The sequence below is a fragment of the Electrona antarctica genome (genome assembly GCF_951216825.1).
Source record: "Electrona antarctica genome assembly, chromosome: 21".
Classification (NCBI taxonomy): domain Eukaryota; kingdom Metazoa; phylum Chordata; class Actinopteri; order Myctophiformes; family Myctophidae; genus Electrona; species Electrona antarctica.
In genome coordinates, this window is record NC_136802.1 from 26,242,078 (window position 1) to 26,258,602 (window position 16,525).

General features: G+C 44.0%; 1 protein-coding gene and 1 long non-coding RNA gene across 3 annotated transcripts; both read right to left on the bottom strand.

Annotated features, from left to right (window-relative positions):
* Positions 1 to 4,871: 4,871 nt before the first annotated feature.
* LOC306914427 (RNA-binding protein 4.1-like) lies at positions 4,872 to 9,309 on the bottom strand. Of its 2 annotated transcripts, none has more exons than XM_079491433.1 (4): positions 9,140 to 9,309; positions 6,769 to 7,209; positions 5,210 to 6,007; positions 4,872 to 5,009 (listed from the first exon to the last, which is right to left on the bottom strand). In XM_079491433.1, exons 2-3 carry the CDS (start codon positions 7,178 to 7,180, stop codon positions 5,232 to 5,234), a joined length of 1,188 nt encoding a protein of 395 aa, XP_079347559.1. In that variant the 5' UTR covers positions 7,181 to 7,209; positions 9,140 to 9,309; the 3' UTR covers positions 4,872 to 5,009; positions 5,210 to 5,231. The 2 variants fall into 2 exon arrangements, with proteins under 2 accessions (XP_079347559.1, XP_079347560.1); XM_079491434.1 differs by lacking the exon at positions 9,140 to 9,309 and adding an exon at positions 8,906 to 9,128.
* A 3,915-nt stretch (positions 9,310 to 13,224) lies between these two features.
* LOC306913711 lies at positions 13,225 to 16,233 on the bottom strand. Its single transcript, XR_013788595.1, has 2 exons — positions 16,107 to 16,233; positions 13,225 to 13,741 (listed from the first exon to the last, which is right to left on the bottom strand). It is a non-coding gene; the product is annotated as an uncharacterized lncRNA (long non-coding RNA).
* Between the last annotated feature and the right edge of the window lie 292 nt (positions 16,234 to 16,525).

A 16,525-nucleotide genomic window follows, 5' to 3' on the forward strand; every position in this document is an offset into this window, starting at 1 on the left:
TGTCAGAAAAGGTCATGCAGCTCCATATAGAGATCTAAGGGTTTGAGGCTCCATATATGCAGATCTAGGTGATGATCCAATCTTCTCCATGTATGGCTCCAGGGTTTGATGAGGTCAGTGTCGTGATCTTCACGGCCATATATGGAGTGTGTCACAAGGTGTGACGGACTGACGGCCATATATGGTGGTGTGATGTGTCACGAGGCGTGAGGGACTGACGGCCATATATGATGGTGTGATGTTACGAGGCATGATGGATCATATGGAGGCGTCACTGGCGGAGCGACGGAATGGTTTTGCAGGTATTCATAGTAATCTGCGACCTACAGTCGCAATCAGTGGACTTGAGCTAGTGTTTTGTACCACTCTGGACAGCATCCAGGCTTTGCAGTAATATCCATGTGAGTGTCTTTCAGGCTGTTGAGATACATATCAGTGGATATCTTGCCTTGCTGTTACTATAAAAACCTACGTTTTCCCCTGAAAGTGTTGGAGGATTTGCTGATAAACTTTCAGCTCATATTTGGTTCCTGACAATTCCCCATAGGTGTCCTGTCTTCCACATGATAAGTGAGGGCCACCCTGGCATCTCTTCCATTTGGCGTCCTTCATGGAAGATGGGAGATCATGGCGTCAAAACACTACATTCCACTATAATCTTTGGCCTTTGTTGGCAGGCGAAAACATTCACTGGTAGCATTCTGGTTGCTGATCAACATAACCAGTCTTCTTCTGGTTGGACAGCTTTTTGTGTGTGGTCATGACCTTGCTCTCTTCCTCCGAATAATGTCCACAAGGCCTCCAGTGACCTTTGTGATGTGAAGTGAATTATCCACCCAATGGCACAGAAAGGGATCTGATTCTTATTGAACATGAAATGTACATTGATTAATTCTTTTTTTTTAGAGGGGAATCAGAGGGGAAGTACATGCATAGCACATTGAGAAAAGAAAGGTGAAGTTCTCCAAGGCATTGAGGGAATTTAGGATTTACTGTCTTTTATCTTCCTCCAGGATTTTGTTGTACTAGCATGGCCTGCTGCTCATGCTCTCAACAAGCTGTGCTGACTCTGCACATGAACCGTTCTGGTTGGGAAATAGGACAGTTTTCATGTGTGCTTCTACAGCCCTATTCTTGTGCTTTGCTATAGTGTATGCCTTGTGGTGCAGGACCATGTACTAGTCTTTATATGTGCCTATTTCCAGGCTCCATCAAGCCAACTATATTCTATGGTGTTGGCAGCAGCCCTCAGTGCTGTTATAACAGTATGCCTTTCACTTAGCCTCAGTACCCTGGCCATCTCCATTTGCTTTGTATGTTCCTACAGGGCCATGGGTCCAAGCTTATCGCTCTTCCAGTGATCACGCAGTTTATCTGTTGTCTGCTTCAAGACTGTTATCAATGTTTGCTATGCATGGGGTAGAGCTGCAGTCAAATGTAAAGCATGAATACCTCTGGCGAATATGTCATTTCTTTCACGACTTATGCAAATTAAAAAGGTGGCATGATTGCAGATGCATTTGTAGACATCACAAACACAGACTTAAGACTCATCACCTTTCTAATTTAAGTAAAGCAAAGTTATAGTCATTTCTTGTTTTGGGGAATAATTAGCAAATTATGCTAATGTATTACTATTATAGGCCTACATGTTTATACTTTTATAACATACTTGTGTATGTCATAGCATCTGTGTATGTGTGTAATTATAAGTGTGAATCAAACTTAATTGTAACATATACCATCTACAGTAAACTGCAAAAAATCCTACTCTGCATATAATGGGAGTTAATGGCGAAACAATGATTGTCCCAAAAAAGTATTAAAGCTACTCATTTGAAAATGCTATCATGTCTCAAAGTACTTATATGGACCCAACAAACAAAATGGTAGCAAAGAGATTTTGCCACCAAAAATGTCCCTCACTTCTGGTCTGGCCCATCGACTAATTAGGGCACGTTCGGAAATCAGTCTACACCCAGTTGTTCTAGTTCTACAATATTTTCAATTCACAATTTCAAGGACAACCAAAATCACCAAATTAGCCTGTATTTGGCCAAGGAAGGACCAAGCTTGACAAGCACTGTCTGAATAGATTACTATATTCAGTAGGCCTATAGCCTATCTGTAATGATATTTTGCCATTAGTAGGATTTTTAACATTAATAACATCTGCTACTGCAACTATTAAGAGTTTAATTTGATAGTGTCAACACCGGTCACATTTTCGCATCGCATGTCCCCGCGCTTCGGACCTTTGGTGTCCACCCCATTGGATCAAATACAATATACTGTGCCTATGTGATGTCGGCAATCACTTGTCATTTAAAAGACCAACATATCAAAAATTCAAAATGGCTTTCTTCAGCGATTGGACAATAAATTGTTCAGATTGGTTAAGTATTCAGCTCAGTGTAATGTAAAATCAACCAATTTCACTGTGAAAAGGCTGAGAGTTCATGTTGTGACGTCTGTATGTTGGGTTGAAAACTTGAAATTAAGCGGGGGTGCCTCAGAGAATAGGCCTACTTTGATAACATTTGGAATTAATTCAGTTAAGCCCACTTAAGACCTATTCATGGAACATTCACCAAAAACAGATATACAAGCTCACAACACGTGTAGATGTGCCTTGTTAGTGAATGTTACCCCCTGAATAGGGATGCTGGGGTTCAAATGATTACTTCAATAAAGTACAAAGTTTATTTCAGTCCACAGTCCTATAATGGAAACGGATAGTCTCCAAGTTGTCTTCCTCATCACTGTATCCTAAGGGGAAAGATTTACACATTTATGTAGGCCTACTGTAATGACAGATGTAAGGTGCTATAATACAGTGGTACCGTGGATGAAAAAGCTATTTACAGGGGGTTCCGAGCCAAAAGTTTACATCTGTACCCGACACAAAATGTGCAATTTTAAGACACGTATAGAAACAGGACAAGTAGTGTGGAAACCATCGTTGGATTAAGTCTGATCACCAACCTGAGTTTAATTTAAACGTCATCACACAAGGTGCCACTTGCCTGAAATAAAGGTTTTTACCACTAAACCCTATATATATATATATATATATATATATATATATATATATATATATACATACATACATACATACATACATACATATATATATATACATACATATATATATATATATATACATACATACATACATACACACATTGTCATATGACAAATGGTGAAAATTGAGAATGTTAAGCCCATGCATGCCAAAAAGAGGGACGCCAGGGTTAAATGTTCATACTCAACTGTATATTAGGGTAGAGTCCAGCAGGATGGTATTTGTATCGATTTCAGCGACAATAGTGTTGTCATATTTAGTACTGTATCATATGTGTACCATTTCCACACCTTCAGTTGAATAATTCAACACCAAGTTAAAAGACCGAACTTACCAGTTTTAGCACGAGAACGTATGTTTTATTAAGTTCCTCTGTAATTGTGGTACGTCTGGTAGGCGCCTAACACCCCCGCATAGGAGATAACAGCATATTACCCAATCAAATGAGGTAAAAATAAAATAAAAATGTCAGGGGTGTCACCAAAATAACCTTGGATTTATTTAAAAATCATATGCATTTTAGACATCAACTGTATGCTGTGACTATTACAGCTAGTAGGAAAAATACAAACTTCCAACACCACCCATATTCAAAACTAACAAAGGCACCCCAAACCTAAATGCCCAGAGAACAACATTATGGCCAAAGCCCTGAGTTCTGCCTCACATTGGATTTCCTACTGCTGCTGCTGGATCATCTTGCCATCACCATTAAAACCAGGATTACAGGAGCAGAAGTTATATAATTGGGATGTTAACTGGCTTGCACTCTTTCAATGACAGCCTACATTCTTATTTTGGTAAAAACCTAATCACAAAACACGAAAACCTAAATCGTGACGGCAACAAAATAAAACAGTATTTTAAACTCAAGCATTCCGACTTCTAATTATCAGAGGACGACGACATTGTCTTATGCACTGAAGTCACAGTCAAATTAGACGAAAAAAGAACAAGGCTGGAATGTTTGTTTTGATAAAATATAATCAGACAAACTCAAAACAGAATCAAATAATGGTGAGGTCTATGGGTTTGTTTAAAATTAAAATTTGAAGGGCCTGGCACGTGGGGGAGCTGCATATCCGATCAGACAGCTGCAGGATGGACCAAATCAAAGTTTTTCAGAATTTGCACACCATTAAATTAGCTCCAAGTGTTTTCTTAACGAGTGACCAACATTCCTACCTCCATCAAGGTCCTTATGTGCTCTCGTTAGTAAATAGTGGAAGCAATTTTAATAGTGTGCCTTTTTGGCCTGATCATACCTTTTTGGTATGATCATATTCAGCCTAGGACTTTACTTATTCCAAGTCCCTTGCAACCGGTTCAGAATGTCTTAAGAAAGAGATGTTAAGGTCTAAATTTGGGGCCCAGTTAACAGGAAGAAAAAAAAATAACCACTATTGATTGCTGTCCAAACAATCCAATAGATTTTAGGAAAATATGAATAATCCTTTTAACAAACATTTCCGTAAATTACTTTAGTATATCGCCTGACAATGATGTGCTTTTATTAAGCCTTAAAATGTGTGAGGAAGAAACACAGGTTTAAAAATTAAATCAATAGTGAGACACATGAGAAAAAATGAGTTGGAAATCGTTGAGCAAGCTAGTAAGTTAACATCACTCTCGGTATAAATGTCATACAAACGGTTCAAAATAGCAAATAATCTTTTTATATTGAAATCTGTAAAAGAAGAGTGTGTGCACGTGAATGTGGATTGATTCAATGACTGAGAGGACAACTCAGCTGCAGGCGAGGGAGACGCCCGCGGCGACAATTTCCGAACGCGTCTCTCGCGCGTCAGCACATTCCGTCTCGCACGCGTTGTTTTTGCGGCGGCGGCACACCACGCAGATTGATGGAACCATGCAGCTCGGAGAAATGACAGCAAAGGAAAAGTCCTGCAGTTCACAAACACACCTAGAAAGAGAGCAGAGCATTCCCTTTTGAGAAACGGTGCATTTAAACTTCACGCTCCCGCAGCACTGGTTCAAAAGGACCTAGTGCCAGGAAAAGCATTTTTTTTAGAGAAACCCCACTTCCCACCGAGCATACTCGTGTCACAGAACGTCACTGTTGGGAGATGCAACAAGCTGCCGTTATTCGTGTGTTTTGCTCACCTTGGCAGTGTGGTTATTTTTTTTAGTAAGGCGCATAGCGTGGCGCGTATGCTTCCTTGGCTCGCGGTACGGCACCATAGGAGGTGGCTCTGGGGGCGCCAGCGCCGCCCACCGGGGACAGCCTTGAGCGCTCGTAGGAATAGGTGGCCGAGGTGGCGGGCACTCGTCTGATCGGGCTGCGGTCTCGAGCGGCGTAGTATGCGCCGGCGGTGGCTGCCGTGGCGGGTGGAGGCCGGCGGTCGTACGGGTCGACGCTGTTGGAGAGCCTTGAGAGGGAGGAAGCGGGGGGTGGGGGAGGGGGAGGATAGGGGAGACGGCGGTCCTCGAAATAGCTCGCGCCGTAGGCGGGGCGTGCTCTGTACTTCTCATAGTAATCAACGCTGCTGGCGTAGCGGTCACGGTCGTAAACCGAGGACCTCTCCAGATAGCCCGCCGCCCGGCCGGCGTACCGATCCGCCATCATCTCGGACCCGTAGCTACTAAGCCTGCGAGGCGGGGGAGGCAGCCCACCCATGTAACTAGCCCGACTGTACCCGTCCATGTAACTGGACGGCGGGTCTCGGGACATCCCGTAGCCGCCGCCACCGCCGCCGCCGCCCCTGCCGCCGTAACCCGGGGGACCCCGGGGGAGGCCGCGGCCGCTGCGACCCCTCATGCCGTCGCTGTGACCGTTCCGACCGACGGGGCAGTCTTTCGACCAGTGACCCTGTCTCCCGCAGACATAGCATCCGGTTTGATCTCCCATTCCGGGCGCCGTGCGAAGCCGACTGGTGGACAGCTGTACGCTCATCAGCTTGCCTTGTGAGGAAAGAGAAGACACGCATGAGACCGCTGGGCTCGTCTGGCACGAGAGAAAGCTGCTTAACCGATCAGACAAACACGTTAAAGAAAAGAGGATTCATTTCACCGACAAATTGATTGACAGAGCGAAGCGAAGCCACTCGCAGCACATTTAAAGGTCAACGTATTCACCAGTTACAATGCAGATTTGTTACAGAACTCACTGGGCCAATATTACGAACCGATTAACTTTTGGGTCCATCTCGTCAATTAAAAGGCATACATAAGGGTTATCCATCCATTTTCTCTATTTTTTTTAAGTGGCGGAACTAGAGCTAATTGTTAAAGTCACGGCAGCTCTTTTTTATGTTTACGGCAACTAAAAGGGGAAAAAAGGACTTTCGGCCTACTACTAGATTAGCAAAGACTGCCCCAGCCTGTGTGATTTCTGGTCTAGAGGGGCGGGTGCTTGGCGAAAACAACCGGTGGATCCTATTGGTTCACCGATCTTAGCGCCCGCCCCCCTCCCCGTTAGAAAACAGCGGAGAACACTGATGTAACCAAATTTGGAGCGACGCCCCTCTGCACTGTTATTGGTTAGCGAAATACAAGTTGACACTCCCACTTCCTATGCCAGATTTTCCAAAGGGTTTCTCTCCCAGGCTTTTCTTTTTGCACCAAATGCGAACGAAAATAAAAGCCTGGGTACCGACTCGAGGGCTAGCAAAGAACTTAACAAGCTCCTCCCCCTTAGTTTCTGCACCAAAGAGTTCGTTCACCTTTGAAGGCAGTGTTGTCAAGCTTGCTGATGGCCTCCATGGCATCCTCCACTCGCTCCATGTGCACAAAGGCGTAATCCTTGACGATATCGCACTCCACCACTGTGCCATACTCCTCGAACTTGCCACGTAGGTCCTCGCCACCCGTGCCCTCGCCCAGGTTGCTGACGTGCAGCTTGGTGGTGGCCTTGGGCCGGCCCTTGCTCATCTCCACGTTCATGCCCTCGCCGTTGAGCACATAGTGGTGCAGGTTGCGGATGGCCTCCTCGGCCTCCGTCATGCTGGTCATGTGCACGAAGCCGAAGTTCTTGACGATGTCGCACTCTGAGATCTTGCCGTACTGCGCGAAGAGCGAGCGCAGCTCCTCCACCGTGCTGCTCGAGGCCAGGTTGCCCACGAATATCTTCACCATGGTTGAGGTCGCACCTTGGGGGGTTCACCCTGGAAAACATAAGACAGAAGAGCATTTGTTGCGTGTGATTATCAGTTATTTTTCTGGTGTGACGGGTGCAAAGTCCAATGGCCCAATTCAAACTGACCCCAGTAAAAAGTCAAAGTCCCCCCCTTTAATGTACAATTAATTGTATTTCTAACCATTCACATGTTTTTGCATATAGTACTGTATGTTTGAATTTATGTCATTAAATGTTCGATCAATAAAAAGGTCAATCTAGCCTGGGCCATGGCTCAGTGGTCCAGGCACCTTGGCTGGTAATCCAGTCTGGCAGTGTGCCGCGGGTTCGACTCCCGATCCCGACGGCCTTTACTACATGTCTTCCCCCCCATCTCTCCTCATTTCCTGTCAGCCTACTGTCTGTCCCTCCATAAAATATATAAAATAAAGGCGAAAGCCACAAAAATAATAATAATAATAAAAAGGTCAATCTTGAATAGGCCTGTTCGTTACCACAGTAACCTAGCTTGCGGTAGACTGCGGCATGGCTTAGGCCGAGGGCTTAACAATATTGGGAAACACTGACATTGAAAAAACATAACTTTGGAAATAATTCAAAACTATGATTAGGCTGCTTTTACAGGGCGAAGCACGAAGACATTTGTCGAAATTGCCAATGAAACCAAATGGTAAGGGTTCACAGGTGCATTTGGTTCAATTTGCACAATTGATTTTACAGTATATTATTTATCAGATGGAAAGATATATCATTACTGCTATCGTCTTGTTCATCGAGACACATTGTGAAGCTTGTAGATCAGCTATAGGACGAAAACAGAAATGGACGAAATGTATACAGGGCTGAAGTGTTTAATGTATGTTTTGTAATATGCGTAACGAAAGTTTTAAAATAATAGTGGCGTAAAAGTACAATATTTGGATCTGAGATGTATTGTAGTAGCAAAAGTATTGGAAATACTCAAGTAAATGCACTTAGTTACTTTCCATCACCGTGTACACAATACAGTGTGTGTGTAGCGTCACTAGCGTGCAACCCTTGACTCAGATACGTTACGTAACAGAGATTGCAACTCCATAAAGACGAAATAATTTAACCGATCTGTGTGGTAAATGGCCGCATCTCATATAAAGCCTCTTGTTGGAGGCTTGGAGCGGTATAATACTATAAAAATGTGGTTTAATCGGTTCGAATTCCTAAGAATTGAACACGAAGGACCGCAATGGAAACAAGCCCATAGTAGGATTTTTTTTAAATCCTCTTAGAAGACCTTGTGTTTAACTGTACTTTCCTGTGCTTTGTTCTGCAAATTGTTAATAAGAATTCAATCAAAAATAATGTCACGTTTAAGTTACTTTTTAAAGTAAAACTAGCATGTTGTGGAGATTTGTGGATCTTATGCTAGTCTGACGTGCTATAGCATGTATGCTGTGCGATGTTTTTGGTGCATTAAGAAAATGACAAGCCAAGACTAATTCACTCGAGAATCAATACAAATAAATATCGGGGTATTTAATCATTAGTTACGTCATTGCTGTGCTAAGCACCATGCTAAACGCCAAGTAGTAACACGATGCTACACTGTTACCAGCCGCCTCGCGCTACCGTTAGCTACACTAGCAACACACAGAGCTAGCCTGCATCACGTCGAACAACACCGTCGTTTTGAACATTCTCCGTGTTGTTGTAATTAAACCATTTCAATTATTAAAACGTTAATTTACCGCAGAGTACAGTCCACCGTGTCCTCCCGTCTGTCCTGTAATAGCGTTGCTACGCTCGGCTCGTGTACCAGCTCGCTAGCATGAAGCTAAGCTAACGAGCTAATACTGCTAAAGTTAGTTGGCAGCGCCCGTTAACGAACAAAACAAAAAACGCGAGGCCAGGCCTGTTAAATTAAAAAGCAAAACGCAGAAGAGCTGTTCCTTTAAAACGAGGTTTTGAACGGTGGAAATTACCTTTTATGAACGACGCGCCGTTCCTTTCGTTGGCCTCAATGAATGAAACGGTCTAAAATGGCGGTATCGGTAAAAGCATAGAGGTGGTGGTAAACGACGTTTTTTTTTCTTTCTCCCTAGATGCGTGTGTGACGTCACGTTGATGAGTTGACGACGGTGGGCGTAATGGCGTTCACACTTCACAAGCCTTTCTTTCTTAATAACAATATTCTAACCCGGGTTTATCTGATCGTCACAAGTTTAACATAATACGTTTGTTTGATTGATTGAAAGAACAGTTTATTTATTGATTTATTTAATAGCCTAACAGTTTGCAAAGACAAGCACAGGGAAGTAGCCTACAGACCAATGCAACAAGATGCAAATGGCTTGTTTCAAACAAGCCATTGCAGGCTGAGGCTATGGCTTTGGGGTCCTTTGAGATTAATTGAGTACAAAGGACCCCTTTTTTCAAACTGCTAAAAAAGTAGGCTCAATCAATCAATCAATAAATCAATCACTTGAGAGAGTGAGTGCATGGGGCTCGTCCGAATGCATCATGTCATTGAGAGTCAGTCAACAGCGACACCCTCAGGAATAATCCTGGTATTGCTGTTTACAGTCGACTCTGTTCCTTCCATAACATATGCACTATATTTATTACATTATGTGTCCCATTATACCCCGCCTAATCATCTCGAATGTGCCTCTGGTGGAGCTTGGTGATTATTGATTTAGTTAAAGCCAGTTCACCCCCAAAATGACTTTCCCCCCCAATAGATTACTCTCAACATACATGGAGACTTGAATTCATGGATATTCTTTTGTGTTTGTTTTGCATCATTATTATTGATTGATTTCTTACCCACCTTTGTTGTTCTTGTTACTAATCATGGCTATAGGCCTGCCCTACACAAACCAAACCTCTACCAAAGTGGTCTAGCCCTTTAAAGGGATAGTTCACAATTTTTGAACTTAAGTTGTACGAAATACTTGCCAAAGTTGCCATTAATATTAATTGATTGCCCAAGTCCAGTGGTGAGAGTTCTGCTCTGGTTTTGGCGGTCAATTTGTGGGGGGCACTGGGGTCACGCATTAAAAGTAAATTAATCCACAAAACTAGGATAATTTGTATTGTTGACCTATTTCTAAAATATTAGCGCAACTTTCGTTCAACTTTGACCCCTCTATCACATGGAACTATTTTGGTGCGTAGTGATATGGACACAAAAAACATAGTTCCGTGTGATAGAGGGGTAAAAAATGAACGAAAGTTGCACTCATATTTTAGAAATAGGTCAATAATACAAATTACGTTAGTTTTGTGAATTCATTTACTTTTAATGTGTGACCTTAGTGTGCCCCCACACATACCACATACCCCTGAAGAAGGCAATTTGTTTGCCAAAACGTTGGTAACTAGTATTTTTTACATTTCTGCCTAATAACGTATTCAATCAATCAATAAATCCGTAAACACATGCATATCATTAGGGACAGACTGTACGGAGTACACAGACAGAAGGAAGAATGCTATTAATACACATGAAGTCCATCCATTGCCATTCTATGTGACACACAGCCTGAACCAGCAACACCATCCTGACCAGGTTGATTGTCAAACCACGAAGTGTAGGTCACATTGGAACCATCGGACCAACTCCACCAGCCCTTCAACTGGTTGTCGCTCAGTCCGATCCAGGTGGGTCTCCCATCTGCACTAAACTTTTGGATGATGTTTAGGACAAAGTTGTGCTCCTCCTGGCTGTGGATAGACACCAGGTTGGCGGGAGCAGCGTGCAAGGTGCCTACACGCACGCACGCACACATGCATGCACGCACACGCACACACACACACACACACACACACACACACACACACACACACACACACACACACACACACACACACACACACACACACACACACACACAAGAAAGTAACAGTGTCAGTGTTGGCATAGAATAAGTTTCTCTGTCCAATTAGGCCAATTCTCCTCTCCTCCAGCCCCTCTCACATGTGGGGTGCCCCATGGCTCAATACTGGGCCCCCTCCTCTACATGCTTCCCCTTGGTCCCATCTTGTCAAAGAAAGATTTCCTTTCACTGCTATGCAGATGACATCCAATTTTACTCTTCCTTCATGCCTAACTCCCTCAATTATTTTCAACCACTACTCAACTGCATACAGGACATAAAAATCTGGATGGACACCAATTTCCTTAAAAAAAAACGTGGCATTATCCTTGACAGTTCCTTTAAATTATCATCTCTGTTGTCAAGACCAGCTGCTTCCAAATCCGTCTCCTCGCTAAGGTCAAACCATATCTCCCCCCCAAACAATTAGAAACCGCAATCCATGCATTTATTTCTTCCAGGATAGACTATTGCAATTCACTCTATATTGGCATCAAACAGCCAGCAATTAGACGACTGCAATTGGTCCAGAACGCTGCTTTGTCAACCTTGGTTGTTTGCTTTATAAATTAAAGTTTGATTTGATTTAAACACAAACATTGTGTAAACACAATCACAAACATTGAAAACAAAAGTGTGTAAACACAAACATTGAAGACAAAGGTGTGTAAACACAAACATTGAAGACAAAGGTGTGTAAACACAAATATTGAAGACAAAAGTGTGTAAACGCAAACATTGAAGACTATAGAGTGAGGACGCAAATTGTGATTGGCAGGCGTGATTCAACCATTGGTTGAGAATGAGATGATGTATGATGAGTATGATGATAAGAGCGAAATGGGGGGAAATGGGGGTCTGTGGGCTAATGTATACCAAATGGGGGTCCTTAAAAGACAAATCACAATGATGATATGAGTGGGGCTTCCTGTCAAACACTTTGACAGGAAGAAACACTTGTAGAGCTGTTCTATGGGTTTGAGAATAGTCACGCCTGTGCAAGACCAGTTTGTGAAACAGTATTCAATGTGTGATAGGATCATACAGTGAGGATACGATCTGGCAGCTCCAACTGTCAGGGTCTAATTTGTTTAAAATTTTGAAGGTTGAATTTAATCGTATTTGTGACTTTCTTCACATGTTTTTTAAAAGTTAGGGTTGATATAGGACTCCAAGGTACTTGAACTCTGGGACAAGTTCAAGTTCCTCCCCACCCAGAAACACATTTGAGGACTCACCACAACTGGTCTTTTGGAGAAGGCCATGCGCAGACTGTCTTTTTGGCATTCAATTTATTGTATGTCCAGCTTTGATGGTTTGTTTTGCTACCAGGTTTTGACTAGGTTTGGGTGTTTGTGTAAAAATAAACTAGAGTGTACTGTAAACACAAACATTGAAACATTGAAGACAAAAGTGAGGATGCAAATTGTGATTGGCCAGAATGAGATTATGATCTATGATGATAAGAGTGTTGAGTGGTTTAAAACAGGCCTGAAAATCCACCTTTCAGCAGGCCAAAGGGAGAGGAAATGATCACTCACTTTCTTTTCCCCCAACCTATAGTGTTTCACTGTCTGTACCAGTGACGTAGAGTCTGTGGGGGCCGGGGGGCCAGGGCCCCCATGAGGAATTGGACCAGGGATCTCGGCCCCCATGAGGAATTGGACCTGAATATATATTCGCCTCGGTTCGTCCCGTTTGTGCCGCATCAGGTCGCGCCCGTTCGCGCAATTCTCGTCTTGCATTGACTGTGTATACAATCGCGCCGCTCTAACCATCCAAGTCTGGCACCTTAACACGTCTGTTTTCCTCACTGTCCGGGGCGGGGGTGGTGGGGGGTGGACCGCGTTGCCTGTCCCTTGTACACATGCAGATCAGGCATTGAAATGCTAATCTGGGTGCTTAACCTGCCAGGTATGTGTGTGAGGAGCTGATCACAGTCACAGATAGAGGGAAAGTGTTATATTTGGCCTATTATTTATGCTATATATTATTGACCGCGTCTGTGTCAGTCTCACAGTCACAGACATTGCGCACACGAGAGAGAGAGAGGGAGAGAGAGAGAGGGGTGCTGCGTGTTAAATCCCTTGAGGATTATGAAAACTATTCGTCCCTGGTCTGTACTCACTTTACATTTCTGCCTAATGAAGTATTCAATCAATCAATCAATCAATCAATCAGTAAACACATGCATTAATGTACTTTTATTATGGACACACCATTATAGTACAAGTCAGCAGTTTGAATCAGAACAATCCGCTCATCAGGGACAGGCTGTACGGAGTGCACAGACAGACGGAAGCTTGTTATCAAAACACATCAAGTCAAGCCATTTAGTTGTTGCCACTTCTGTAGCCACGCAGCCTGAACCAGTCTGAGGCTGATCACCAAACCACGAGGTGTAGGTCACTTTGGAGCCATCAGACCAACTCCACCAGCCCCTCAAGTGGTTGTCACTCAGTCCAATCCAGGCGCCCCTCACATTTGCGCCAGAGTTCTTGATGAGAGACCGGACAAAGTCGTTCTCCTCCTGGCTGTTGATGGACGCCAGGTTGGCGCCTTGAGACACGCAGTTCTTCTCCGCCTCGGCCCAGGTCAGAAGTGACGGGGCGTACTTGTAGCAGCCACCGTTGAAGCCGAACCAGAACGTTGGACAGGATCCACGCTCCAGCTCCAGCTCAGCAGAGGGAGCAGCGTGCAGAGTGCCTACACACACACACACACACACACACACACACACACACACACACACACACACACACACACACACACACACACACACACACACACACACACACACACACACACACACACACACACACACACACACACACACACACACACACACACACACACACACACACACACACACAAGAAGATAAAGGTTGGCATAGAACAGGGGCGTTCACACTTTTTTCAAAGGAGGCCATATTAGAAAATAATATGTCCGTTGGAAAAGTGACTCTTGGTTTCACTTTTTCTGTGATGCTCCTAGCAGCCAACAATATTGTCTGGCTTTCCTAATAATCACCTTTCCAATATTGGTAATAGCCCTAGAATGTCTGTGTGAATGTCTTACATAGATTTAATTTATTCCAAATACACAGCAATAGATTGGTCCTATCCATGGTCCTATCCATGGTCCTATCCACGGACGTTTAGCAGACTGACCATGTTGGTCCTATCCACACACGGTTAGCAGACTGACCATGTTGGTCCTATCCACACACGGTTAGCAGACTGACCATGTTGGTCCTATCCACGGACGTTTAGCAGACTGACCATGTTGGTCCTATCCACACACGGTTAGCAGACTGACCATGTTGGTCCTATCCATGGTCCTATCCATGGTCCTATCCACGCACGGTTAGCAGACTGACCATGTTGGTCCTATCCACGCACGGTTAGCAGACTGACCATGTTGGTCCTATCCACGTACGGTTAGCAGACTGACCATGTTGGTCCTATCCACGCACGTTTAGCAGACTGACCATGTTGGTCCTATCCATGGTCCTATCCATGGTCCTATCCACGCACGGTTAGCAGACTGACCATGTTGGTCCTATCCACGTACGGTTAGCAGACTGACCATGTTGGTCCTATCCACGCACGTTTAGCAGACTGACCATGTTGGTCCTATCCACGCACGGTTAGCAGACTGACCATGTTGGTCCTATCCACACACGTTTAGCAGACTGACCATGTTGGTCCTATCCACGCACGGTTAGCAGACTGACCATGTTGGTCCTATCCACGCACGGTTAGCAGACTGACCATGTTGGTCCTATCCACGCACGGTTAGCAGACTGACCATGTTGGTCCTATCCACGCACGGTTAGCAGACTGACCATGTTGGTCCTATCGGCGCACGGTTAGCAGACCTTCTAAGTACTCCTGTATATGGATTGGAACAAAATAGCTTTCTAATGTTTAAATTGAGCTATGGTTTTGTTATATTACACTTTGTATAAACCATCAGCAAATTCATGAACACGGATGATGGATGAGGTTTCTCCATATTTTCGTTGCTAGGGGGCGCCTAAAAGTCGCTAGGGAGTCGGGACGGCAAAAGGTTTCTAGGGGCATATCCCACCCCTAGCAACTTCTAGAGACTTTTCAAAGAGCCACTATAGCTACTTCCGTTACTGGGGAGTTGGCAACACTGGTCCTGCGCTCATTCATGGCCCCTCGCTGGAGAGAATGTCGTCCGTGTGCAGCTTGTGGAAAAGTAGAGATATTTTACTAAATGCCAGAACTTTCAAATGAATATGAAACTAGTCCCCAAACGTATACAAGCCTTAGGAATTAATTATTGGGTGAGTGCACACGCAGTGCTACAAGTTTAAATGCCGACAAGGTCAGTCTGCTAACGAAAGAAACGATCTATGGCTGTGTATTTGGAATACATGAAATGTATGTTAGACCACAGACATTCTAGGGCTATTAACTTGTAAACTGAGAATATTCAACTAATAATGTATTCACGAAAACCAACTTAAGGCCTATTCATACATAGGTGGTGAGGTGACCACCGCTCCGGTGGTGAGCTGACCACCGGAGCTGAATTAACGTTGAGCGGTGGTGAGTAAAAACAGAGAGAAGGGCTGGAGCGGTGGCGGTGGTTTGCTCTTCACCACGGCTCGTGACGTCATGTTGTAGTTCGGTGGTCACCTAACCACCGAAAATCCAGACTATGTATGAGCCTTTACAGTTAGTTGATTTAAAATGTATTTGTGTGTGCTCGTGCTCCGGACAAGTGACTTTTGTGCCCGGACAGGTGAATGGGAAATGTACTTGTCCGCAGGACAAGTGCCTCAAAAAGTTAATGTCAAGCCCTGCCCCTGGCATATAAGAACTACTTTTGGTACACATGCAGCAGTCACAGAGTTACATTTACAGATCAGTGCAAATATGTTTTCCAGAGATAAAAAGCCTGCGTGAAATGGGGGTCTGCGGGGTAACGTATAGGCTACCGTAACAGACAAAATGAAAAAAAGGTTTGACAACCACTGCCATATAGAACCATATATGGCCTTTTAAAGAAGCATTTCAACTTTAATCATTTAAATACCTAGTGCCATGAGGCCCAGCAGTAGGAGTTGAGGAGCCAGCAGCATGTCAGCCAGACGTGATGGTCTCTGTGTCACTGGAGCTTGGGTTGGATTGGGCTCTTTTTATCTGCTCCACATGAGGACACCTTTGCAGCTGGCATCATTTGATTGGTTGTAAGGCAGCGGTTCCCAAACTGTGGTGTGTGTATACCCCCTGTGGTGCACCAGCTCCTTATAGGGGGTGCGTGACCTGAATAGGCTAATGGTGGTGATATGATGTTATTTTAAATATATGAACATATTATGCCTATATATTGCAAGTATATGCAGAATATATGCTCATGTTGTGCATATGTGTGGATATATGCACATATATATGTGGATTGTGGATAGAGGAAATATATGTCTCTCTATAGCTTATGCAATATATACAGGTATG